The sequence below is a fragment of the Giardia intestinalis genome, chromosome 3 (assembly GCF_000002435.2).
Source record: "Giardia intestinalis strain WB C6 chromosome 3, whole genome shotgun sequence".
Taxonomy (NCBI): Eukaryota; Fornicata; order Diplomonadida; family Hexamitidae; genus Giardia; species Giardia duodenalis.
Genome location: NC_051858.1, coordinates 1,201,392 through 1,227,708, shown reverse-complemented (window position 1 = coordinate 1,227,708; position 26,317 = coordinate 1,201,392). Strand labels below are relative to the sequence as shown.

General features: G+C 51.2%; 11 protein-coding genes across 11 annotated transcripts; 6 read left to right on the top strand and 5 right to left on the bottom strand.

The window, feature by feature from the left end:
* Positions 1-4: 4 nt before the first annotated feature.
* Positions 5-4,687, top strand: GL50803_0010019 (putative Phospholipid-transporting ATPase IA; the record flags this gene model as incomplete). Its single annotated transcript, XM_001710033.1, has 1 exon — positions 5-4,687. One exon carries the CDS (start codon positions 5-7, stop codon positions 4,685-4,687), a length of 4,683 nt encoding a protein of 1,560 aa, XP_001710085.1.
* A 9-nt stretch (positions 4,688-4,696) lies between these two features.
* On the bottom strand, positions 4,697-5,716 carry GL50803_00102688 (uncharacterized protein; the record flags this gene model as incomplete). The annotated part of the gene is made up of 1 exon (XM_001710032.1): positions 4,697-5,716. One exon carries the CDS (start codon positions 5,714-5,716, stop codon positions 4,697-4,699), a length of 1,020 nt encoding a protein of 339 aa, XP_001710084.1.
* Positions 5,717-5,915: 199 nt separating this feature from the next.
* On the bottom strand, positions 5,916-7,184 carry GL50803_00113793 (EamA-like transporter family protein; the record flags this gene model as incomplete). Its single annotated transcript, XM_001710031.1, has 1 exon — positions 5,916-7,184. The coding sequence occupies one exon, from the start codon at positions 7,182-7,184 to the stop codon at positions 5,916-5,918; it is 1,269 nt and encodes a 422-aa protein (XP_001710083.1).
* A 126-nt stretch (positions 7,185-7,310) lies between these two features.
* GL50803_0010016 (Phasin superfamily protein) lies at positions 7,311-8,246 on the top strand (the record flags this gene model as incomplete). Its single annotated transcript, XM_001710030.2, has 1 exon — positions 7,311-8,246. One exon carries the CDS (start codon positions 7,311-7,313, stop codon positions 8,244-8,246), a length of 936 nt encoding a protein of 311 aa, XP_001710082.2.
* A 148-nt stretch (positions 8,247-8,394) lies between these two features.
* Positions 8,395-8,949, bottom strand: GL50803_0015094 (uncharacterized protein; the record flags this gene model as incomplete). Its single annotated transcript, XM_001710029.1, has 1 exon — positions 8,395-8,949. One exon carries the CDS (start codon positions 8,947-8,949, stop codon positions 8,395-8,397), a length of 555 nt encoding a protein of 184 aa, XP_001710081.1.
* A 98-nt stretch (positions 8,950-9,047) lies between these two features.
* GL50803_0010014 (uncharacterized protein) lies at positions 9,048-10,184 on the bottom strand (the record flags this gene model as incomplete). Its single annotated transcript, XM_001710028.2, has 1 exon — positions 9,048-10,184. The coding sequence occupies one exon, from the start codon at positions 10,182-10,184 to the stop codon at positions 9,048-9,050; it is 1,137 nt and encodes a 378-aa protein (XP_001710080.2).
* Positions 10,185-10,222: 38 nt separating this feature from the next.
* GL50803_0010013 (Qc-SNARE 3) lies at positions 10,223-10,885 on the bottom strand (the record flags this gene model as incomplete). Its single annotated transcript, XM_001710027.1, has 1 exon — positions 10,223-10,885. The coding sequence occupies one exon, from the start codon at positions 10,883-10,885 to the stop codon at positions 10,223-10,225; it is 663 nt and encodes a 220-aa protein (XP_001710079.1).
* Positions 10,886-11,692: 807 nt separating this feature from the next.
* Positions 11,693-13,834, top strand: GL50803_00113797 (VSP with INR; the record flags this gene model as incomplete). Its single annotated transcript, XM_001710026.2, has 1 exon — positions 11,693-13,834. One exon carries the CDS (start codon positions 11,693-11,695, stop codon positions 13,832-13,834), a length of 2,142 nt encoding a protein of 713 aa, XP_001710078.2.
* An 823-nt stretch (positions 13,835-14,657) lies between these two features.
* Positions 14,658-15,329, top strand: GL50803_0015093 (uncharacterized protein; the record flags this gene model as incomplete). The annotated part of the gene is made up of 1 exon (XM_001710023.1): positions 14,658-15,329. One exon carries the CDS (start codon positions 14,658-14,660, stop codon positions 15,327-15,329), a length of 672 nt encoding a protein of 223 aa, XP_001710075.1.
* A 3,652-nt stretch (positions 15,330-18,981) lies between these two features.
* GL50803_00113801 (High cysteine membrane protein VSP-like) lies at positions 18,982-21,405 on the top strand (the record flags this gene model as incomplete). Its single annotated transcript, XM_001710021.1, has 1 exon — positions 18,982-21,405. The coding sequence occupies one exon, from the start codon at positions 18,982-18,984 to the stop codon at positions 21,403-21,405; it is 2,424 nt and encodes an 807-aa protein (XP_001710073.1).
* Positions 21,406-23,830: 2,425 nt separating this feature from the next.
* GL50803_0016039 (Coiled-coil protein) lies at positions 23,831-26,311 on the top strand (the record flags this gene model as incomplete). The annotated part of the gene is made up of 1 exon (XM_001710019.2): positions 23,831-26,311. The coding sequence occupies one exon, from the start codon at positions 23,831-23,833 to the stop codon at positions 26,309-26,311; it is 2,481 nt and encodes an 826-aa protein (XP_001710071.2).
* Between the last annotated feature and the right edge of the window lie 6 nt (positions 26,312-26,317).

The following is a 26,317-nucleotide window of genomic DNA, read 5'->3' as shown; positions in this document are numbered from 1 at the left end:
CTAGATGGCGCGACCGAAGTGCTGCAAATGTAACTCATTGTGCTGCAAGCGCAGTTCAAAGAGGACATCGAGTGCTTCTGGAGACAAGCAAAATGCAATCCTGTTTAACTTCTTTGATGAAGGCATCGCTAAAACAAACCATATCAGCACATGCAAGTACACCTGGTATAATTTTATCTTCAAGTTTTTAATTGAACAGTACCAACGGCCTAACAATATTTTCTTCCTTACGGTTTTACTTTGTAACTCCATTCCTGGGCTGGCAATTGTGGGATTCGGTACACTGATAACACCAGTCATATTTATTCTTGTGATATCTGCCGTGCGAGAAATCATTGAGGACATTGGACGGTCAAGGTCAGACAAAATCTCGAATAGCAAGGTCTACAAGATAGTTCGAAAGGGAGAGGTTCTGTCCCTGCCGGCTTCGAAAATTTCACAGGGAGACCTGGTCATCATTAGGGACGGCGATGAGGTGCCTGCAGACTGTCTTCTTATGATCTCCAGCTCTCAGACAAAGACTGCCATGGTTAACACTGCAAGCTTGGATGGAGAGAGTAATCTGAAACCCAGAAATGTTATCCTCACGCACCTTAGTCCATACAACAATGAATTGGAGCTTCTGTCATTTCTCAGGACACTGTGGGGGCGTATAACCGCGTATCCACCTAATTCTAATCTGACCTTGTTCACGGGGAAGGTCAGCTATCATTGGTCTCCGTATGGCATAGGCTTTCACGACCCCGGTGCACGAGCAGGCACAGCAAACGACTTTGCCGCGCGGCTGGCGATCAAATCCATGGCACTTTATGCACCACCTCCTGCGGTTGCGGGAGGTTACTCGGGTGTCAACAAGACACCTGGAAATCTCAAATCAATGGCGTCTCCCTTTTCTGCTGTGTACGTCTCTGCACGCTATCCCTCCTATCAACCGTCAAGTCCATCTGCTCAGGATACTGTACCAGGAACAGGGCCCCTTGGCGTTCGTGCCGATAACCTGTTATCAACTGCTGGTATCAGCAATATAGCTGAGAACAGCGAGGATGGCGACTCCATTCTGAATGATGCATCTGTTGGAAATTCCTCGCATACTTTTGTGAAGCCAACCAGCGGTTGCGCCGGCTCGTTGGCTATCGATTTAGATCTCGCAGTGACTTCATCAGAGCCCACTGAAGTTGCCAAGGACCTAACCAGCTCCCACGGATTTAGCATTGATAAGCTTGACTCTGTTGTCCCTAGAGTAACTAGCATCAGCAGCAAAGCTAGCAGAGATAGTCCAGTAGACCAAGCAGGTCGAGATATGGCAACACGGTCTTCAATAACCACAACGCCACGGACTGGCTTTGCTGCGTCTGTTGCACAAGCGTGTGATAGAGCAAACGGAGAGCTTCCCTTAACGGAGACCCTTGATTTGGTATCAGCCTTTCCACTTACAAATCTTGCTGCTGGCCCCAATTACACTACCGATAACACCCACAAGCTTCTTCACTTCAACACTGATAACACCTTGCTCAAAGGCATGAAGCTGCAAAATACAGAGTTGGCTGTTGGAGCCGTAATTTACACTGCCTATGACACACGTCTCATGATGAACCAAACAAAGCCTCCCTTGAAGCTAAGCCATGTGCAGAAGAGATTAGATAGGGTTCTCCTCTTGGAAATACTCTTTCTTGTAGCGGGGGTTATCATCTGTGGGGCAATAGCAGCAGCAACGAACGGCGACTATCTGACCAGGTATCCTTATGCAGGCTTCCCAAACACAAAGAAGTTCGGCACCTTCCTGATGCGAGGGATGTCGTATGCTGTTCTATTTTCATATGCCCTACCCATGTCGCTCTTTGTTTCATTGGAGCTTGTGCGGTTGGTTCAAGGTATCTTTATAGAGATGGACACGCGGTTACGGAAAGCCGAGCTTCTCCCTCAGCTTGACAAGCGTGCCTACGACCCGCTGCCTCCAGCTAAGGTCCATTGTGTCGTCAAGGCGTCTGCACTGATCGAAGACCTAGCTGAGGTGGACATTATTTTCAGTGACAAGACAGGGACGCTGACGAGTAACGAGATGATATTCCACTCATTCTATACTCTCTTCGATGGAGTCCAGTGTGTGTACGATACAGTTATTGCAGCAGGAAAGCTTGAACTGTGTACTATCAGTCATTCCACCCTAGTTCTAGAGGCCAAAGAGGAGAAGAATCACGTCAGTGATCTTATGACATATGCCCTCGCCCTTTGCAACACAATAATCGTTAGTGACAAGGGTGGCACTCTTGTTTATCAAGGGGAATCGCCTGATGAAATCGCGTTTGCAAAGGCTGCTGCAGCTTTTCGTCTTGTTATTACAGGTCGTGAGGCAGAATATGTTCGGTATAATTACAGCTTCTCACTGAACGAGGACTCTGTGGCCCCCCGACAAGTGAGTGTCCCTGTTACCTACACATTTCCAGTTGTGGTGCCCTTCACTTCTGCTCGGAAACGCATGTCAATAGTCCTTTGTGAGGAAGGCATCGAGCCATCCGAGCACTTTACGTCAATGATCGCTCCTTATTTGGTCAATGGATCACCCTGTCCTACACCTGACCCGAAGGATGTAGTGTGCTTCCCTCGCTTTTCATATAGCAGATCTAAGCGCCGCGTTTTCTTTACGCCCATTCAGCTCTGCACCGTTCCGGGAAATCCGTTTTTGTTGAGCAAGGGAGCAGATTCGTTCCTCTTGCCATACTGTAAGCCCATCCTGGGGGAGAACCCCATGAATCTACCCCCAATTAAGGCGGCAATTGACAACTTTTCGTGCGAGGGCCTCCGGACTCTCGTGTGGGCGGTTCGGGAGCTTTCCCCAGGCTTTTTAGATAACTTTCTCAAGACATGGAGGGAGGTATCTATTAAGCCGGACAGTGACCCTGAATACATCTCTCATACTAAGAGACTCGAGCGAGACCTGACTTTCCTTGCGGCCTCTGCCATCGAGGACCGCCTAGCAGATATGGTTCCGGAGACGTTAGCGACTCTATTGAGTGCAGGCATTAAGGTGTGGATGCTTACGGGTGACAAGACCCAGACAGCAGTTAACATCGCTCGAAGCAGCAACCTTGCCCCGGCAGAGTCTGAGTGGTTATATCTGACACACGAAGAAGTCACTCTGATGGAGGAAAAGCTGAAGCAAGGCGAAGTTGTAGCCCCTCCCATATCTGAGTTCGTGCTTGAAAAGCTGGAAAAGAGCCCTACAAAGAACAAGCTACTGGCACTAATAACGCTCCTTGACGCATTTGAGAAGAGGGTGTCTCCGACGGTCATAAAGGAACGGCGCAAATTGATACATCGTAGGGTCGAAGACGCTGCAGAGTACAACACTTATGATACATCTGAGCATCCTCAAGATAGGAAGCCCTCAGGAGCACAACAGCCAACCTCAGACGTGTCTAGCGTTAAGCAGAAGTTTACCAAGTTTGGGAGGCAGCTCAAGGACGCCTTTTCATTCACAGAGCTTTATCGGAAAAAGAAGGAGTACAAGACAACCGTGCCGTTCACGACCGTGATTGACAGCGACGTGTTCAAGCTGATCTACATGAATAATTTACACGATTTCCTCTTAAGCGTAACGATGCACTCCACGGCTGTTGTATGCTGCCGATTGTCTCCAGAAGAAAAGGCGTTAATAGTAACAATGACCCGGAACAGGGATAAGTACATAACAACACTGGCCATCGGGGACGGGGCGAACGACTGCCCGATGATTAAGTCAGCGAACATTGGGGTGGGGATTGCGGGCAACGAGGGCCTGCATGCGTCTAACTCGTCCGACTTCTCTCTGCCGGAGTTTAAGTATCTCCGCCGGCTGCTCTTCGTGCACGGCCACTACACCCATCTGCGAAACAGCGAGCTCATTGAGTACTGCATTTACAAGAATTTGATCCTGGTCTTTGTTAACGGCTTGTTCAGTGGTCAATGTCTTTTCACAAGCCAGATCCTGTTCAACGACATGATGGTGACCATGTATAATATAGTTCTCACGTTCTTTCCAATCTTCATCTACGCACTCACGGAGCACGACATCAAGGACCGCGTTCTAGAGGTGCATCCCCGGGTTTACTCTGTGTTTGAGAAAAAGCCAGAAACTAACATCAAGAGCATCGGCTTGCGCATTCTGATTGCGTTCTATCACTCTCTATGCATGTACTTTCTGACTCGTTTTGCTATTAGTTATAATGTGACGGAGATGAATGGGCATAATATAGATCTAACGCTGTTTGGTTACTACTTGCTCAATGAGCTGATCTTTATTGTCACGATAAAAATATGCCTCCAAACAAAGTACTGGTCGTGGGCGACTCTCATAGCCCTGATCTTCACCGTCACAGTATTTGTTATCCTGCTTCTGCTGACCAACTACACGACCATAATCACCGAGACACTCCTGAATACGATGTCATTCGCTAGCCACACCCTGCACTTTTGGGTGACCGTCTCTTCTGTGGTGTTTGCCGCTCTCCTCCCTGATGTGATGTACACGTTTATCCGCAGGTTCTACTTCCCGAACAGTCATGACCTGTTGTATCACCAGTATAGGCATTTAAAGAGGAACTGTCTGGGACACGCTCTAGATGTCGGGCGTGACATTGAGCGGGTGGAGAAGATGGACAATTGTCTAGAGGAGGTCCAGGCACGGCTCAGGCAATCAGATCAAGTCTGAAAGCAGTGATTATGTGTACATATTCCGCTCAGATGCTGTCTCGTATATGGTCTGGAGTGTGTCGTGGACAGGGGACTTTTCAAAGAGGAAATCGAGGGGTGCGCGTATGCTGATGTTGTATCCTCCTTCATCTTCATCCAGGGTTATCTTAGCCCATAGCTTTGTGCTGGAGTTGTCTGCAAGCCCCACATCCGCAGCAACCTTCTTTGCGTTTGCAATGATGGCCTTGTCTGCTTCACACTCAGCAATCCTGTCGAGGTAACGAAGCGAGTAATACTTTCCCAGGTACGACTTGCGGCAGTGTAAACTTTTATCCCCGGCAAGAGAAGCGGCGGACTCTGTCAGCTTCTTCCCCTTGTGGGAACTTATGGCCCTGACGACCTCAGCCTTCTGCACAGCTAGAGAATCGAGGTCCTGTGGGCTACCGAACATACACGGTGTGCTTTCTATTCTGGTTATTGCATCGAGCGTTTCTCTATCTTTCTCGGCCTTCTTCTGAGACCAACTGTTTACACTGGTGGCCCGTTTCTGGTTTGCTATCTTCGTAGTGAACCTTCTGCTGTATGTCCTGTAGAGCCTATCTAGCCTGTCTGCAGAAATCCTTGCCTTTGGGTAGCGAGGCTTCTCGGGAGGGCCAGGCTCTTCGCTGAAGGACCGGCTCTTAGGAAGAGACTCCAGGATCTGGGGTGGCTGAGAAATGGATGCATCTAAGATAGGGGGGCGGACACCATGGTGGCGAGCAGGGTGTTCACTAACGCTGCGCCTCTGCTTTTGTGAACTAGCCTCTATAGGCCGTAAAGGTGAATGAATAAAATCTAAAATTGTGTTTGGCCTAGGCAGTGGCGGCGGCAATGGTGGTGGACATTCTTGTTCTACTTCAGCTGGGTCTATAGAAGCTGCTCTATAACTGCGTATGGAGTGCCTCCTTCGAGGCTTGCTGCAAGTTCTCTGCGCAGCGAGACTTTCTAGTCCGTTGATGACATCTGTAGTACCGGTGTAATATGCTGGAAGAAAAACAGAGCTCAGCATAAGGAAGTACCGTGTGTGTGAATGATGCCTGGATACCGACGAATTTTAGAAAAAAGGCTACTGACGATTCTATCCTTCAACATTCACTTATTGATTAACTGATACCCAGGTTCATAAGTATCTCTAAAAACAACAAGCTTAAAGGACAGAACTATAACTTAGGTCAACAGCCACCCTGTAATAATTCTATCAATTGTCATTACTTAAAGGATTTATATTTTGTCTTTCGCTCATCTCTGCACGTAGCCTTCGCGCCAAACCCACGGACGTCGTTGTGAATCATGACGCCCAAGATCATTACCCCAAATCCAAACAGCTCCAGAAGTGAGTAGAGGGTGAGGGGCTCCCCGTACGGGCGATTGTAGTGCCTCGTCGAATAGTATATTATGACCATGATGACCCATATCAACAGCGATCTCAAATTGTCGAACAGAGACCGATGGGTCGACGTAAGGGACTTCCCGACAGTCAGCCCAGACCAGTTGAAGAAGAGAATGGACAACACATACAGGATGTTCATGGCTATGATGCTCCCGTTGACGAAGGACATATACCACGAGTTAGCATAGTTCTCCAGGCTCCCGTGGTCGCTGCCAGGTATCACGTGTGCCAGCGGGCACGCAACGCACAGCGACAGAATCACGCCACAGACACCCTCCCAGCCGACAACCATTAGGGGGTCTATGTCCTGACTCTTGAGAATCTTCTCCTCCATGAGGAACTGCGTCGCAGAAAAAAGCTGGCCAGAAATTACAAGGAAAACACCCATAATAGTCGTAAATGTGCTTCCATACTCTCCTAGGTTCTGCTCCTGGATGGTAGTGGCAATACCGACCAGAGCTAGCCCAAGAAACGCAAAGCAAACCCCCATAATCTCCCACATTTTCGGCTTCCTCTTCAGCAAGGGGATCGCGAGAACCAAACAGAAGACTATGGCGAATCCTCGGAGAATCTGGGCCGCAGACGCCGGCACATATACCATGGCTATATTGAAGGCCGTTGTCTGCACAAGATCTAGAATAGCGAAACAAGCCGTCGCAAACACGAATTTCCAATAGGGTAACGACCCTGTTACAGGCTTCCTCAAATTTGTCACTGTCGTTTGAGTGTCCTGCGGAGGCTCAGCTGCCTCTGTGTAGACAGACGTGTGCGTAATGTCATTGAGGATCGTAATGTTTTCCTGCTCGTATTCAGTCACCTCATTAGCAGTCATATCGAGAGACGTCATAGAAACATTTCGCTTAACAAGGCATCGTTTTATGTAAAAGATGGCCAAACAGATACTTTCGCCAACGAACATGAAGAAAGTCGTTATCCACGCTTTGTTATATGGCTCTTGTTGACCCTCGATGTTCTTACCCTCCATTTGGTATGAAATCTTCCTGGAAACGGTGTTGAGGGTTCCCGTGGTCATCATCACTATAATGAGGAGCAAGGTATGATACTTAGGGTTGATCCTGCACCACATCGAGCCTGTAGTGATTGTGAACGATACAAAAATGAATCCTTAAGAGCATGGTGATTTTAACTGATTATTAATTACTCATGTGACATGTCACATTATAATAGATACTAAATGCCAAGGTTTCGAAAAATGCTCCTGCTTCTCTTGCTTGTCACATTTTGCACTCTTACAATTAAGAAGTTTGACGAGATCAAAGCCCTCACCGGTGACGTGATCACCTTCTTTGGATCTTCCTCGGGCTTGACGGATGACCAGCGCGAGGTAATAGATGCTGTCATGGCCCTGCACAATAACACCTTCCTGGTTGACAAGGACGACGAAGCCAACGCGCAGATATTTGGGACACCTGACCTTCAAAACCTTCCGGCGCTCTATGTTCTAGTCTACGAAGAGATGAACGCAGAGAGGTATAGAGGAGAATTTACTCTTGCAGGAATATCAGAATACATCCGCTATAAGTTTGCACCTTACGATGATTCGCTCGTAGTCTCGGACGCGTCTCTGGAGAGTGTCATGAAGGGAGTTGATAACGGGACTCACTCTGGCGCCGCGGTCCTTTTCGTCTCGCGGAAGAAATGTGCAGCGTGTCCGAGTACGGCAATCTCCATTCTGCGCTCTGCAACGAGAATGCACGCTGCTGACCCGTCCGTACAGTTCTACGCACTCAACTGTGACGACATGCTCAAAGAGTGTGGCGCGGTGCACATAGACCGAGTCCCGACGTTTGCTGTCTATAGCAATGGAATATGGACACACTATCTGGGTGGTCAGGCTGGTGCAGATGTCGACGCTTTTGTTCAAGCAGAGATCAAATCGGACAAGGAGACTTTGGATCGACGACGGGAAGCACAAGACAAAACGAGCAAAGCATTCGAAGAGCACATTAAGCAGGCAGAGGAGAAGATGAAAAAAGGCAAAGAAGACAAGGGATCTGCTGGATCGTCCGTTCCAAATACCGCCACACGATCGAGAATGCTCACGCTGGAGAAGCGAGTGGCAGAATTAGAGAAGCAGCTGGAGAAGCTCAAGAGTAAGAAGACAAAGAACGACAAGAAAGAGCTCTAACTAAGCACAGCGAGATGTAGCTATATCTTCGACACTGTTCGACTACTTACTACTATTACTACGAAATACAACTAACATGGTGACCTAACTAGCATTAGTGCACTGTCAAACGTGGTATATTACTGTAAATCACACTAGTTTATCTGCCTTACCGGAAGCCTCGCCAATAATCTCTGTAGTCGAAGTGTTTGGAGCGCGTGGGAGGCTTATAGCCCAGCTCCGCATGAGTGCGCTGGATCTCACGGCACATCCAGTCGTACTGCCGTCTAGAGATGAAGATCTTCCAGTGGAGGAGGAGAAGAGCCTTCCGTTGGAGCTGCAAAAGCCTTCGTTCACTATATGGCTTCCCCAGGGCGTCGGCCCATTCATGCAGGGGTGGGGTGAGGTCGGAGAGCATACTGTACGAGATAATGAAGCAGGCAGCAAAGTAATCCAATATGGTTTCAATGGTCAGCAACGATGGGCTCCTCCTTGAGATTCGCTTGAGTATGCTACATGTGTAGATGAAAACGTCAAGATGCGCATCGGACGAGAGGTCCAATTCTGATAACAACGCATGGATTCCGGTTGGCATGTACCGCGCATGGGAAAGCTCCTTCAGATACATGACAATGGACTCTTGGAACTCCTCCTCTGGGACGTAGAAGATGTAGATAGGACGCTCGTCCGGGGGGTCGGAATGTTGATTTCGGGCTAATGGCATTTTTTGCGCGAGCAAATTACTAGAATATCGGGCGCAAGGGTTCAACTGTGGGTATATAAAGAAGGTCTCCGCATCCTTCGTTGTTTCTGCACGAGCCCTTACTGAGCCCAATTACTTCTCTGTTCTGGCAAGTGTCCGAAGGTTGTGGAAGCGTGGCTGCTCAATTTAGTAGCCTCCTTCGTAAGAGAATTCCGCATTTGTAAGCCACGGTGACAAGCATTTATGACAGCTTGGTGATTCAACAGGGAGAACACCTTCTGTTTTGCCGCAATCGCCATTTCGGCCAACTGTTGTTTCTTTGCCAGGCGTTCCTCGCGACGATGCCGAACGACATCTGCATAAAAGCTATTGAGGAGCCCCTTTTGCCTCTGCTGCTCCCGTTCGCAATCTTGGAGTTCTAGGAAGCGTCGTCGCTTGAGCTCCTTCACGTGTAGATTGTACTGTAGAAGCGTTGATCGGTTCAGGTCAATCTCCGCCAGTGTCTTCACCGCGTTTTCTCTGCGCTGAACAGATAACTGCTGCTTCAGAAGGTGATCTTGTCTGGCTTCCTCCTTCTCCTTTAAAAGCCGCTCAAGGGCTTCATATCGCCTGGTAGCCTTCTTCTGCTGGTAAGTGGTCTGCGCGTTCATGTCCCTTGCATGTGTCTGCAGCGCATCTTCGACTCTGGCTATCATTCTTGCCTTTTCAGCGCTGATGCTTGCTCGCTTCTGAGCTATGCGATCGTCAAATGACAGTGGTTGTGATGCAAATAGAGCCCTATTCTGTCTTTGAGTTCGTGAGTACTCAGGAGACGCATGGGCTTTCTTTGGTGAGTTTGAAGGCTTCGTTCTTTTCCTGTTGCTCCATGTGTTGGCAAGTGGATGCTCTTCAACGTTGAGATCGTCGTGTTTGTGCTTTAGTCCCCGGATAGACTGCGCCTTGTAAGACGTGCACAGCTCAGCAACTTCATTTGTTAGAGGATTCGCGGAAACAAGGGACTCGAGGCTGTAGAGCTTCCCCTCTTCTTCTGTGACACCATACTTGTCTACAAATTCGGTCATGTGTTTTACAGCATCCAACTTATGCCTTGTTTCTTTTGAATAAGGGTCGCAGCTCTTGTCCTGGACCTGAGCCTGTAAGTCATGCTCCAGCTCTTCTGGTGACAGCCCCAAGCGCGCAAGAGCAACCAACACCCGCGGCGATGTCAATGAGCGCGAACCGTGGGGAGATAAGGCAGGGTCAAGCAAGGATACCATTAATTGTTTACATAAAGTTCGCGGTGCCGCAGGGCGGCTTAAGGACACTGCCACGTGAATCCCCATGAGCAGAATGCTTTAGACGACCAAACGATAATCAGGAAAATGAAGGTAAGAATGCAGACAGAGGCAGGGACCTTTGTTTTCTTCATGTAGCTCTGGAAGAGCTTCATTCTACCCACAGCCTGGTCAATCTTTTCCTGCGCTGCCACTATTTCCGTGTCAACATCCTCCATGACCTCTGCCCCCTCATCCAGCTTCTCATTGATACGATTGTTAACCTCGGCGATTATCTTCACATTATCCGCCAACTTTAGTATTTCGTTGTCCTTCTTTGTATCGAGAGTCTGCAGCACCTCTCGGGTTACGACAGTGGGTACGTCAACTGTCGTCACTACCGGCCCGCGGTCTGCCTGTCTGAGCTCGCTCTTAAGACTGTTAACACCTGTCTCTAAAAACACTAAAAGCTGATCTAGCTCACGTGTTAGGTTGTCAGATAACGTAAGAGCTTTGAACTCAGCTTTTAGAGATGTAAGTGCCCCTGAGATCTCGGTGACCTTGCCCTGCAATAGAGCTAAGCGGGCTATATCATCGTCCTGTATGGCACTGCGCGCGCTGTCCTTGAGTGTGGCTAGCTGTGTTCTCAGGGAGTTGATTTTTGTGCGGAGCTGCTCTCCAATATCGTTACCAGAATCGTCCATTTTTATGTTTTTTATTTTCTTCTACTCGTCCTTTCACTCTTTCTCTGCGATCTAACAGAAGACCTATGCCCATTCTTTTCCCATCTCGCGCACCAGCCCCAGACACAGAGGATGAAGGCGTTGAATCTGGTCCTAAGCATATAGAACGTGCGAAGACGATAATGAATCTTCACTTCTGGGAAAGCCTGGGCTCTCAGGTTGCTTTACAGGCATTTTCAGCCCTCTTTGATGCACATGACTACAAACGAGCACACCTTACTCGGAAGCAAGCTATTCGTGTGCGTAACTATCTGCATGCATATGGGTGTGCTATGGTAGCTGTGGAGGAGGTGTGTTCTTTGCAAAATTGCTCTGAAAGCACTTTAGGCAGTCCTCTTGATAGTTCCTCAAATGCATAGATCCAATTATGTCCTCGTTACCAGCAAACCCTCTAAGTAACAGATGAGTCGTTTTGCATAATTCTATAAGGACTCAGCTCTATGGACCCAAGGGTGCTCATCCTTATTCTGGCATATCAACCTGGTTTCGCGATCTCGCTGTCTCTTCCTGACCTGTCATTCATTACAGTGCTTGTGACGGGTAACTACGGCTTAAACACCAACAGAATTCTTACGCTATGTACGGCTTATATTGACAGGATTGCTACAGGCTATGAATACTATGCTAGAGTATAAACATGTATCCACGGCGATCTGGGGGTCTTCTCGGAGACTAGTGGCCAGTTACCATGGACACGCAAGAAGCTGTCTGTGGTAGCCTGGCCCCGGGCTTTGCGTTGGAAGCGCCACCCAGCAGGTCGGCGGCCTAATGTTCGGCAGATTTTTGCTCGCGATCGTCATCCTTCAGCTGGCACGGACAGCCTGCACCCAAGAAGCTGACGATGGAAAGTGTAAAACGTGTGGCGTCACCATTGGTCAAGACACTTGGTGCTCTGAGTGCAACGGAGCAAACTACGCCCCCGTGAACGGCCAGTGTGTAGACGTCAACGCTGAGGGGCCAAGCAAAACGCTTTGTCCGCAACATAGCGCAGGGAAGTGCACGCAGTGCGGAGGCAACTCATTCATGTACAAGGACGGCTGTTATTCCAGCGGAGAAGGCCTTCCTGGACACAGCCTGTGCTTAAGTTCCGACGGAGATGGCGTATGCACCGAGGCGGCCCCGGGGTACTTTGCTCCGGTGGGAGCGGCGAACACTGAACAGTCTGTGATCGCATGTGGCGATACAACTGGAGTAACAATAGCAGCTGGCGGAAACACATACAAGGGCATTGCTGACTGCGCAGAATGCAGCGCCCCTGACGCAACAGCCGGCGCTGAGGCCGGCAAGGTTGCAACGTGTACCAAGTGTGGAGTCAGTAAGTATCTCAAGGATAACGTGTGCGTAGATAAAGCCCAATGTAATTCTGGTAGCACTAATAAGTTCGTTGCAGTTGATGATTCTGAGAATGGCAACAAGTGTGTTTCTTGCAGCGATAACCTCAATGGTGGCGTTGCCAATTGCGACACCTGTAGCTACGATGAGCAATCTAAGAAGATCAAGTGTACAAAATGCACCGATAACAACTACCTGAAAACCACAAGCGAAGGCACGTCGTGCGTACAAAAAGACCAATGCAAAGACGGCTTCTTCCCCAAGGATGACAGCAGTGCAGGAAATAAATGCCTCCCTTGTAATGACAGCACCGACGGAATTGCCAATTGCGCCACGTGTGCTCTGGTTAGTGGCCGATCAGGGGCTGCCCTCGTTACATGCTCCGCCTGCACGGATGGATACAAGCCTAGTGCCGACAAAACTACGTGCGAGGCGGTAAGCAACTGCAAGACCCCCGGATGCAAGGCGTGCAGCAACGAAGGAAAGGAGAACGAGGTCTGCACAGACTGTGATGGTAGCACATACCTCACGCCGACAAGCCAGTGCATAGACAGCTGCGCTAAGATTGGAAACTACTATGGAGCCACCGAAGGAGCAAAGAAACTCTGTAAAGAGTGCACTGCGGCTAACTGCAAGACTTGCGATGATCAGGGGCAGTGCCAAGCATGCAACGACGGGTTCTATAAAAACGGCGACGCGTGCTCTCCGTGCCACGAAAGCTGCAAGACATGCAGCGCAGGCACTGCCAGCGACTGCACCGAGTGTCCCACCGGAAAAGCACTCAGGTACGGGGACGACGGTACTAAGGGCACGTGCGGAGAAGGCTGCACAACGGGCACAGGAGCAGGAGCATGCAAGACGTGTGGGCTCACTATCGATGGCGCTAGCTACTGCTCTGAGTGCGCCACAACGACAGAATATCCTCAAAATGGCGTCTGTGCACCAAAGGCTAGCCGCGCCACACCTACGTGCAACGACTCGCCTATTCAGAATGGTGTTTGTGGAACGTGTGCCGATAACTACTTTAAGATGAACGGAGGGTGCTATGAAACAGTCAAGTATCCCGGTAAGACGGTTTGCATTAGTGCACCAAATGGTGGTACGTGTCAAAAAGCTGCAGATGGTTACAAGTTGGATTCAGGTACCCTTACAGTTTGTTCTGAAGGGTGTAAGGAATGTGCTAGCAGTACCGACTGTACTACGTGTCTGGACGGATATGTAAAGAGTGCAAGTGCGTGCACAAAGTGTGACGCTAGCTGCGAAACATGTAATGGAGCAGCTACAACATGTAAGGCGTGTGCTACGGGATACTACAAGACCGCATCAGGAGAAGGTGCGTGCACGTCTTGTGAAAGTGATAGCAACGGAGTCACTGGTATTAAGGGCTGCCTAAACTGCGCCCCTCCGCCCAACAATAAAGGTTCCGTCCTCTGCTACCTCATAAAGGATAGCGGTAGCACCAACAAGAGCGGGCTCTCCACTGGTGCCATAGCGGGTATCTCCGTCGCTGTCATCGTTGTTGTCGGCGGCCTCATCGGCTTCCTCTGCTGGTGGTTCCTCTGCAGGGGGAAGGCGTAGATGTACTTAGATAGTAAACCGTCATCGATGGGTCTGCTCGGTGTCTGTTCCTGCTAGCACAGACAGCAGGGTCTCAGCCAGTGCACCAAGCATCAGGCGTGTGGATGAATGTTTGGCTTATCCAGTAGCGCGCCTTGCGTGTCCACGGGCTCACATGTGACCAACAGTGCTGTACAGGTACCTAGAGACCAGACCACGGATCCCATGCACTGAATGCAACTCCTTTGCAGCCGTGAGATGGGTCAGTTCTGGCAATTTATAAGACAAAACGAGGGCCCTGTCCATCGCACAGTCCCTTGCAGCGCTTCCAGACACGGAGCTGGCGGCGGTCCTGCACTACCTCGCCGAGTTCCGTGGGCCAGAGGTCTTCGGGGACGTCCTTCAGACCCTTGCTCAGCTCGACGAGCCCCGGGACGAGACCCTCAGGCTTGCGGCACAGAAAGACATACGCGGCTTCCTCGAAAGGATCGACAGAAAGGACTCAGCTCAATAAATGCCACTCTTCACGTCCTCGTCCGCGGTACATCGTGTAGCTGTACATCCAGTGGAACTTTTCGACTCAGAAGTGAAGTTGATGAGCTCTGTGGTAGATAACTTCTCATGGCCTGGAGTGGCAGACACTGTGAGCAGCTGATTGGCATGCAATTCACACCCTAGACGCGGTGGAGAGATACCCCCGTCCATCCATTAGAAACAAGTCCCACAAGCTTCTTCTTCAACTTGTACGTCTCGCTGATATTGTAGATGTTCAGCATGTAGGTGACGAGACAGTCAAGCAGCGCCTCAGAAAAATCTCGAAGGGGTTGTCGCGGCAAACGAAAAGATGCAGGCGAAGAACAAGTCTCTACATGCAGACGTAGTCCGACTCAAGAAGGATCTCGATGCTCGACGAAGTACGCCGTCTACAAAGAGCCCTGCTGTACTTGCTAAGGCCGAAGAAGTGGAGGCCCTCAACAAAGAGCTGATTGTGGCCAAAGGCAGGATCAGAACGCTGGTTTCAGAATTACGAGCTGCCAAGCAAACCATCCAACAACAACAGAAGCAGCACGAGGCATATCACTCTCATCCTGCGCTACAGCCTTCTCCACGAGTAGACCTCCAAACACAGCCACTGCGGCCACAGTCTGCGCGTGCACCCTACACGCCCAGTGGTTCAGAGTACCGCATCCCAGCAAAAGACCGGCCGTTACCTCGATCCAATTCTGCGGGGTCGTTTACTCTCAGTAGAACCCCAGTTGATCCCGGCCCGATGCTAGCTAGCCGCGAACCAATCTCTCCGCGGCTTCCAGGCTCTATAGAACGCGCTGTTAATAGCGAGCTACGAAACATAGACTACATGATCAAGCAATATGAAAAGTATCCTAATTTAGAAGACACTGCCCCCAATCGCATATACCACGAACCGACAAGCGGGTTAATATTAGACGAATCCGATAGGCGACATCTCCTAGGCGCTCTAAGTGATGAGGATATTTCTGCGATCCTAACAATGTAAATGCGAAGTACAATCTATAATTATTTTCAAACTAAGATTGTTACAATGAAAATACTTAATCTGGCTAGGATACTAATTTACTCTCCGTGTCACCGGGGTGAGGTCACCTACTACCTGAGTGATCTCTCATGTGAGCCGCCACCACTCTCCGGTGCGGGCAGGATCAGTCCGCCTCTGCCAGCCAAGCACCCCAAGTCCTATTTCTTGTCGAGGGATTCATATGGGTCACGTGTGGGTCCGTCTCAACAAGTGTGGCGAGTGATTAGTACCATCACTAGCTTCGGCCCTCGGTTGCCCTGGGGGCTCCTTGAGACCGGCCAAGAAGGAGGCCTCCTGCTCCTCTGTGCTCCTGCACCCGGTGGTGACCGTCGAGCCATGTTGCTTCACCAGGCCTGTCGCCTCTGTGACTACCCTGTCGCGTCACTGCCGCTACTATGGAAGATGGGTGTGTCGTCGGCATGGGCAGTGAGTGGAGTATCTCCTTCAGCTCCTGGTGAGCAGGTTCTGTACCACGCAGTATGGGGGCATGCGCAGGGTCCCGAGGGACCGAGTCCAGGAGTGCAGCGTGGCGCAGCCGGAGGAAGGTCCCGACGCAGCTCCTTGGAACTGTGTTGTGGAGCGCATCATGATCGTCCGCTGATCGTGGTTGTCCTGTCTCGTTCTTGGGGAAGGGCCAGGCGAAACCGTACAGAGCATGCATTCCATCCTATGGATCGCGCTGAGGATCTCGCTGAAGGCCTGCACCCGGATGGACTCGCCAACGCAGGCCCGGGGACTTCGAGCCCCGCGGACTGGCCGTCCGTGCTCTCCGATGGCTGAGGGGGCTCTTGTCTCTCAGGGGCCAGGCCGTCCTGATCCGGCCCTCTGGATAGCAAGGTGCTGGTCGTCGGTGGCGCTGTTAGGGGGCAGCTCCCCCTCGAGGCGAGGCTTCAGGCCGGGCAGTGGGGTGGTGAATGCCGCTCCTCCGCTTCCCCGCTGTGTGAGCGAGGCGCGTCTCCTCGGCTCTCGACTGGAGCTCTGCGGGGTGTTAGGTACCCTCCCCTGAGCACGCTCGCACGAAGGGCGCTGAGGGGGACGTCCTTCTCCATCCCCGTTGCCCCACTCAGTAGCACCCTGCATCCGGTGTCTGTGCTGCATACGTCTGGACGGCCTCGCCGCGGAGGGTCTTCGCGCAGGACGGGCACGTGCTCTTCCGCTCCTACTACTTTGGCGTTCGCCTGGTGCCACTCCAGCGTAGGGCGCTCCTCTCCATCAGGTTCCTAAGGTCCTCGTTCTTGGTGTGATACCTGATCTCTCCCCCGTGAGGGGTGGGGTTCACAGTGCACTGGTGTGTGTCCGGGGCGACGTCTCCCTTGTAGAGTTCTGCAGGTTCCAGGACCCTCTGGGGACAGCCAGCGACTGGGACCCCTGTTTGAGGCAAGGGCTGACCTGGCTCCACCGGGCCGCGAACAACTCAAGGGCGCTCTGGTGTTGCTGGTCTCTCAACCGCACACTCAACCTGTCCTGGCAGATAGTTGAGGTCGTCCCTGAGCGCCTCCGGGGAGTCTGGGAAGCGCTCCGGTCCGATGCTTTCTGTCCGGGGCATCATGGCAGGCAATGGTGAGGGCCCACGCGGGACACCGCGCTCGGGCGCCGAGACCTGGTGCGTGGGCTGGCACCGTCTGTCTGTCGCAAGGCTGCAGAAGGAGCTCAGACGGAGAGGGTTCCCGAGACGTGCTGCTCAGGGCCCTCCGGTGATGTGAAGGAGGCGTGGCAGCTCCTCGTGCTGTGGATCGCGTAGGAGGTCCCCAAGGGTGCAGTCTCTTAGTGAACTCCAGCATCCTTGAGCCAGTTCGTGTAGTCAGCGAGTGACCCCATTGGGACCATTGAGAGCCTGCCACCATGCGCCGCTCTCCATGACAGGGAGGTGTGGGCCCCCTGCTCACTCTATCGGCTGCTCTCTAGACTCTCTTCTTCGAGCCTCTACAAGCTTTCTTCGGTGGCTCCCTCATCGGGCAGTCGCGGGGCTGATGCTTGCTGGGGCTGAGTACCAGGGCCGTCGGATCTCCGCTTGGGCTTCTTCTGCAGGGATCCGAGGAGATTCGACTCTCGAACTTCTGATCCCAGCCGTGCGTGGGCGAGAGACCTGCCCAGGGCGGCGGTGGCTTGTATGGGAGATCACCCAGGCTCCGAGTCAGTACGCCTTCTCAGTCGTAGTCATTCTGGTCCCATAGTGGGCCCACTTGGTGATTAGAAGATGCTGGCAGGAGATGGTCGTCGGGTGCTCGTTGGCTGCCACGCGGACAATGAAGGCCCAGGCCGGCCCCCTCCGGCACCACTGGGCTCCCTCAGTACCTCTTTGGTTTGGGGTGAAGGGAGCCGTCTATCCCGTAGATGGTTGAGAACGTCCCTGCGCTTCTTGACCTTCTCGCTGTGGTATCCATGCAGTTGCTGGATGACACCCACGCCCACCGCCTTGCACTTGTCGGGCTCTGCTCTGGTCGCCGGGCTGGTCTGATCTCCAGCCCGCGTTGCACTCCCCGAGACACGGAGGCACAGGCACCGACGATTGCACGGGACCCTGATCGTCCCTCTGCACTAGTGGAGGGGAACTCCTGCTTGCTGCCTACAACCACCCTCGGACGGATCAGGCTTGGGCGGGCTGCCCGTGGGCCTCTGAGTGCGCCCCAGGCGGGCCCAGCGGCATAGAATATCAAACGTGAGCGAGAACGGTAAGTAGTTCTCTGCAATAAGCCAGACAGATTCACGGCAGACCATGTTTTCAGAACCACCTTGGCTGCATCTTCATGCTCTCTAGAGTGTGCACTTCTTCTGTGGACAGGTGTTCAAACAGAGTACCTATTACAACATGATATCTAGACGTTTATATGCTTCAAGTGACAAGGTACTCCTTGTGAACAACGATTCATCAGTAGAATAGAAGGATTTTAGTCACATAGGTTACGACCTTTTCTCAAAAGGAAAGTACGTTAAGTAGCTCGAGGTTAAGATATGATTTATAGAAGTAGGTAAGGCCTTCTAATGACACGATATACCGCTCCATTTTCTCCTTTGCTGTACTTCCAAGCCTTTAATAAGATCTACTAGTGCTTCCATCGTAGTGTTTCGTTTAACAAAAGTGTCACTGGTATTAGTTTCCACAGACATGGATACTTCGAAACAAGGAGATATGTGATTTCCCGAATAGTGTATAGCTCTGCGAGTAGCTTGTCCACAATTGATTTACTTACAACTACCAAGGAGATATTCCTAACAGCAGAAGCTCCTTCACAAGGTACAGTATGTGCCAGGTACATTCTTTCAGCACATCCTCCATTAAAAACCCTCTATACTGCAAACCTTGTGAAGCCTTAGGAACAGTAGTTATATTACTAATGTTAAGACAGAAAAATCCTTTTGACGACAGAGACAAACAGAGTAGTTTTGTAAATCTTGCTAGGGAGTAAGGTTATAGACTGATTAGACCATCGTGTGATTCGGTGATTAGTGTAAATAGAGTAATCTTTTCTGTAAATCTCGATGTTATGCTATATCCTCAGCAAGCGCGACAGATAGTATTCTAATGGCTTTACTTCCAAATATCGCTTCCAACAGCTTAGTCAATATATTGGGCTCAATTCTCGCTAATATTTAATAAAGAATAATATTTGTCATGAGGCCATTCTCGCTGTCCCTAATATCAACTTGCCTGTTGACAGTGTTCTTCTCTGAAGAGGTACCTATATATCATAATGGGTTTGGATACTCATGTAAAGATGCAGTATTAAACTGTCTTCAGGATAAATGCCTGATAAATTTAACTATGTTTCTCTGCACAGAATGCACTTCTGGACATGTTCCCATCAATGGGAAATGTGTTTCTATTAAGGATCAGGCTAGCACAGGATCTGTATGTGTCAAATCACCGACGGGTGGATGGTGCACAAAATGTAACGGTGACTATTTCTTATTTTATGGTGGCTGCTATAATTTAGATAGTCCATGGAAAAAAACCATTTGTCACCGCGCAGAAAATGGGCTTTGTAAAGAGTGCGGAAAAGGCGTCGAAGGATACCCATCACTCGTCTTTACTAATCCTAATGCTACTTCTCTTGAACGCTGTATTCACTGCGGGGACCCAATAGGTTTTGGTGGGCACAGTGGCGTGTATAATTGCCAACAATGCAGTCAACCGAGATTGTCAGGGAAGGTTGAGGCTGATTGTGAGACGTGCTCAGATTCAAACATGTGCCCCTTTGATTATCGATGCAAGCCTGCTTCTAACATAGCTGCTTTTGGCTATTGTGACTACTGTCCAAAGGCTTATGTATGGAGCGCTTCTGCATGTTATGCTATAGGTAGCATAACTGGCAACAGTATCTGTTTATCAAGAAATACTATAGATGTACGGGGACAATCGTTGTGCACACAGTGCGCCAATTCATCAGAAGTGCCTCAGAATGGCCTCTGTAGGTCAATCAGCGGATTTGATGATATTTGTACAAAAGACCCTAAAACAGGAAAATGTACATCTTGTAAGAATGATAGCAACGGGCAATACTTCTTGTTTTATGGTGGATGCTACTTATTTAACAATATTCTGGATCAAGTAGGGTCTCAGATTTGTCAGACAGTGCAAAACAATGTGTGTACCGCATGTAACAGTTCAACCAAAGAGGTGTTCACCAGGAATAGCAGATGCTGGCACTGTGGAGACTCAGCCAACGGGGGAATAGAGGGATGCCAAAGGTGTGAGATGAAGGACAGTGGTCTTCAGTGTCTGGAGTGCCGCGACCTCTACCTGAGCCTGGATAAGAGGAGCTGCCTGGCCAGCTGTCCCAAGGGGCAGAAGGGCATACAGGGGTCCTCATCCTCGACCCACAGCTGCGCGTGCGATGACGGGTCCTATCTGAAGGACGGGAAGTGTGTCGGGTGCGCGGTGGAGAACTGCGCTGAGTGCGACGAGTCGAGCTGTAAGAAGTGCAAGTATGGCTACACACTCTCCGATAGTCAGTGCGTGGCGACCAAGTGCAAGGACCCCAACTGCGACACGTGCGAGGACAGAGACGTGTGCACAAAGTGTACCGATGACCACAGCCTCGACCCCCACGGTCTGTGCGTGAAGGACTGCCTGGGCTCCGCCGGGTACTACAAGGCCACCGTGGGCGGCGTCTCGAGGTGCGTGGCGTGCACGCTCGGCAACTGCGCAGTCTGCGAGTCGGAATCCAAGTGCAAGACGTGCAGGGACGGGTTCTACGTCGAGGGCTCGGGAGAATGCAAGCCGTGTAGCTCTGAGTGTGCCACGTGCAGCGGACCGGCATCCGGCGACTGCACCGCCTGCCCTGCCAAGAGGCGATTGGAGTACAGCGACGGTACCAAGGGATCGTGCGTCCCGCAGTGCGTGCAGGACAGCAGCTGCGCAGAGTGCGGGCTCACGGTGGGCGGGACCAGCTACTGCTCGCGCTGCGTCAAGAGCACGGAGTACCCCAACAACGGGGCGTGCACCTCCTCCAGCTCGCGGGCGGCTGGCATCGCGTGTGCGAATGTCGCCGCCGGTAGGTGTGTTGCTTGCAGCTCGAACTCCTTCAGCCTCAACGGGGGGTGCTACACCTCCACGCTCCTCCCCGGGAAGACTGTCTGCACGAAGGCGAGCGACGGCTGGTGTGATAGCACCGTGGCCGGGTACGGGATAACGTACAACGGAACGCTCCTTACATGCCCGACGAACTGTGCAATGTGTAGTAGTGGGGTCTGCAGCGCCTGCAACAGCGGGTTCTACCTGGAGAAGGAGGTATGCAAGGCGTGCTCCAAGGGCTGCGCCACCTGTCCTCATGGGGAGGCATGCTTCGACTGCCTGGCCGGGTACTACTTCTCCGAGAGCACGTGCAAGGCGTGTCACAAGGTGATCTCCAAGTGCAGCCTCTGCGTGGTTCCAGAGGGCGCAGTCAAGCCCATATGTCTGGAGTACGACAACACCTCCAAAAAGTCCGCCCTCTCGTCGGGGGCCATCTCTGGCATCGCCATCGGCGTGGTCCTCGTCGTCGGCGGTGTGGCGGCTGTGCTGGTTTGGTTTTTCGTTTTCCGAAAGAAGAACTGAGTGGCGTCACTTTATGGTCCATCCATTCTTGCACGCACATGGTAGAGTATGCCAAGGAGAGCGGCTCTCCCTTATTCCGGCCAATAGCTGCCTGGTGATCTGGTCAGTATCCTGGACAGTGGGTGTCTCAGTAAGACTTTCGCCGGTACGGACCGGGGACAGGGCACGTGATTAGAGAGGGAACGACCCCTTCAAGACAACCCGGTGCATGGGTGTACAGCCCAATAGACGCCTCTCTGGCTGTTGGGCCAGCCTCTAGTTGTGAATTCCTTGTTGGATGCCTCTGCCAAATCTAGAGACGCCAGAATATAATAATGGCACACAGAACAGTGGTGGGAGACACAGGTGCATCTACCAACACATGGCAGTTTTAGGCTAAAGGCGATCCTGTCTGCTGCGGTCGAGTAAACTACTTGCCGCGAGCCACCTCTCAAGTCATACCCACCATTTGACGGCCAATAGCCCAATGCCCGTTGGCGCCTCCCATATGTATGTCTCGGCCCTGCTGCCCCACAGGCCCCAGCTGCGTCATCGGTGGGCAGGCGCAGAGGACTGCACACTCGTGGCTGCTGTGCATCGCCTGGTGCACACAGGAGCCGTGTCATAGTCCGCAGCGAAGTACTGCTGGGGCTTCTTACTCGTGCCCAGGGCAGGGGCCCAGGCGCTTTACCAACGAGGTCTGTGGTATCTGCAAGCCTCTCTGTTGAATGCCAGCACGCCTCCTGGGCGGCAGACAGCGCTTGGCTCGGGCACCTGCGAAGGAGCGAGTCTTTCAGGGCTGGGCACAATAGACGGAATGCTTGTTTGGAACAAGGAGCACAGGTCGGTGCTCCTACTAGGGCTGGAGGCCATTCAAGGCACCTGGCCCAGACCACGGGGATCGCAGATCTGAGCGATAGCTCGAGCAAGTAGTATATTAGCGCACCGTGTCGGGAATCCCCAAGTGCCACCGGGAGGTTTATCTGCGCCAGTATGGAATATTATGACAACAGCACACGACTCAGCCCTTCCGTGGGCGGATGCGGGGCACCGTTTGCCGGCACCTCCAGCGAGGATGGCAGGCTTAGTGCTCTCGTTATCGCTGACGGATCCACAAGGGTGAGCGGCCTCCCGCCTGGCCCCCGTCAGGAAGTGACACCGGCGTGCTGTCCCTGAGATGTCCTTGAGAGCCGAGACCCCCGCTGACAATGGGTAAGACTTGCGCCACTGAGCGACTCTGTAGGGAGGCTCCAGGAGTGTCTGTAAAGCAGCACCCATATAGTGAGGCTTCGGGAGCCCTCTGGGTGGCACTATCCAAGGACCACTTCCTCGAGAGAACAGAAGGTTGGGGGACCGACTCCTGAAGGGCACTCTTGCAGTCTACTGAACAGCAGAGGGGGGCCAGAAAGCAACAATCACCTCCGGATCCACAGCTCTCCATCATAGAAACACTAAGATGGTCAGAATACGCCCCTCAAGAGGGACAGGAAGTAACATAGCGACACAGCGCTGATGCTCACGGGATATGGTTGACTAACACCTGGCCTCTGATAGATACGAGGTGTATGCTGAGAGCAAGGTGTCTGGATTGGGACGGTTATGCCTCTCCAGAGAAGAGACAGAAGGCACCGTCATAGATGAAAATGTGTCTGAAGGAGACACCCAGGATAGTGGCTGCTCTGTTGCCAGCAGAGGGCAATCCGAAGCATGCAGGACGGGTTATCTGGATCAACGGGCATGAGCAGTGGAAGTACCTTACGCGAGTTAGCATTGTCTTCTCAGGATAGGCGTCGCAATGTCAGGGGTTCTCCAAGTAAACCTCTTCATAATGCCCGTCCCATCGGAGGCCACAGAGTAGCAGCTAAGGGCCAGCTCAGCGTGGAGAGCCGTTGACAGAGCGCACCATCCACAGCGGTGTGTGCAGCCCTTGCACCTCTTGAGCGGCCACTATGTGGTATGAGCGTTCCAGCGATTGACGACTTTCCAGTTGGCTGTTGCTCATCCAAGAGGCCACTGGGCAGAAGGATCGGAAACCTACTACAGACCAAGCTAGCATCTTTGTCTGCATCGCTTAGCGAGTCGAAAGTGTACATGTCGGGCGTTGGGTAGCAGAGCAACACTTACCTCAGCCACGTACGCCATATGCACCTGCTCCTTGGTGCTCGCTATTCTCGTAGACACGTTCCCGCTCAGCTACTGGCATTCTGCAAGAGAAAGGTGCAGGGAGCGCTGCGGTAACGATCCAAACACTTGACTCAACGCTTATTCTTCCATCCATTTAAGATGAAACTGTATCTATAGATCCACTTCAACATTGTGAACATAGATATTAATCAAGACAGACACACGCGATACACACTCGCGGGACGGAATAAAGCATATGCTGGACTCAGTCACTAGAACGTGTACTATGGCATTGAATTCTGGAAATTTAAATATAAGCCTCATGGATCTCGATATGCAGCCCGAAGACGTTGTTCTTCTGGACGACAATAGTCAAATGCTCTTAGCACCGGACCATCCTTTACTAGCTCCCATTCAGAAGCGGCTGCTAGATCAGGTTACAAAAGAGCTAAACAGCGCAAACGAAACGAGAAGAGAGCTGAAGCGCATCAAAGCACAGTTAGAAAAAGCGCACGAGGCGACTGGTGTTGAATTATACACCTATCAGAGACAGCTTTCTGAGACTCAGAGTCGGATTGAGAAATTAGAGATGGAGCATGCTGAGACTGTTAGCAAACGCATGAAGATGCAAGAAGCAAGCAAGGTAGTCTCTGAACGGCTTCACGATAGCGAGAGCCAGCTCAACATATTGCTTCAAATGGAAGAAAAGACCCGTGAGGACAACCAAGCTATAGCTATGCAAGTTATAGAATTGGCAACGAAGAATGAGGCCCTCCGCTCAGATGCGGCAGTCCGTAAGCGCTCGGTATACCGGGCAGAGGAGCAAATCAAGGCTCTAGAGCGGTTGAAGGAGCAGCAAGATCAATATATTGCAGACTTGACAGACGAGTTAAAGCGTCTGCAAGATGAAGAAACCTACCTGGCCAAGCAATTAGACACTCAAAAGGCAACTACCTCACAGGCAAATGAGATCCTTAAGGAGGCGTACAAGCAGATGGAGACTATAGAGGCAGACATCGCTAATCTCCGTCTTCAGTGGGAGCTCACTCTTAATGCCATCGAGAAGCGTAGCGCTAATATCCGTACGATAGAGGAGGAGAAGCTTTCGGAGGCTGACTCCGAGAGAGCGGCGCTACGGGCTGGCTTAGTGAACACGCGCAAAGAAATACAGAAGGTTAGGGATAACATTTTGTCACTCAATGACCAGACAAGGGCAAAGAATGCCGTTCGCCAATTTTGTTTGGCTAAAATTGACAACATACGTAACAACCAGCTTGCTAAGCTTAGTATAAAATATGACACATTAAACAACTCTCTCCAAAAGGCTTCTGAGACGCTGAGAAAGTTGGAGCAAGCCATTGCAAACGTTGTAAAAGACTCCTCAGATCTGTCTCTCAAAAATGATGGAAAACAGCAGGCCATCAATACAATGGAGGGGAATATCCTCGTTGATAACGCAGAACAGACGTCTGGAAATAGACAGTTAATGGCTCTGAACGCAAAGCTCAAGTCTCTTAAGGTGAGTATTGAAAAGCTTGAACGCGACATTTCTAAAACCAACAACGAATACAGCAAGTGTGAGCTCGATAGCATCACCGCAGAGACTGCTCTGGAAACACTCAAAAACGCCAAGTATGCACTTCAAAAAGAGGTTGCCGAGAAAGACGCCTTAGTCTCTTCATATGAGATTCAGATAAACAAGAATAGCAACAGCATTGAGCAACGATCATCTGCCATCACACGCCTAAATAGGAAGCTCGAGGAGCATCAGCGAAATAACCCTGAAAGTGATAATGGTCCTTTGGAGGCCATGCTAAGCAATCTGGGGAAGGAGATTGGTAAAGCCATTAAGGATGTAAAGAATAGCCAGTCTATGTGGCTCAAAGCACAAACAGAGCTGGTTCTGTGTCAGAAGAAGAGAGATGAGGAGCTTGCGCTATTGAGCCTTAAAGAGGATCAGCGCGACGTCCTTTCAAGAAAGCTTCAAGAAATAGAACACGAGGTAGAGGGTGCTAACCTGAAGGTAAAGGCAATCCAGCGCGAAATTGAGCATGTACACGAGGACATTAAACGCTTGAATTCAGAATTGGGGACGGCTATAAACGAAGAAGAAAAGCTGAACAGCGCCAACTATGTGGCAGAAACAGAAGCTTTGTCCTCTGTAGAACAAATGGAGACGCTGATACGAGGCATGGAGACCAAGCTGACATCTCTCAAGGACGAAAAGGCAGAGGCGGCCGGCTGCCTTGTGGAAGTTGAAGAGCAGATTCTGCTTTGGCAGAGAAAGCTAGCAATGCAGACTGCATTGTTAGAGAATGTTCAGAAAAACTTGCACAAAGACAACGATGGAGAGCTCGCCGTTCTTGAAAACGAGTGCCATAAGATGTATCTCACGCTCCAAGGGCTAACTAAGCTCCAAGCATCTCTTCTGAGCCAGCTTGAACAAGGAGTCAACATTCGTGGGAGCTTAGCAGAGGCTGGGCGTGCAAGAATGGTTGTAGCTCAAACCAAGGGTGGAAACAGGCCGGCCCTTTTGGTCAGCAGAGAGATAGAATCCCTCCGCAGTGATTTGGCAGACAAACATAGGAAGTCCGAGGAGTTAAAGTTGAAGCTGGAAGAGGAGATCCATCGACGCACCAAACTCAGCAGTGAGGTCGATGAGCTCAGTCAAGTATATGCCAGGCTATCACAAAAGCTTAATAACTTCCGGACTCATGGCATGGTGGACCGCGATCACGCTGACCCCAACGTTCCGGACAACATGAGCGACTTCATGAGCGATAGAGACGTGGAGGGGCTCTAATACCAG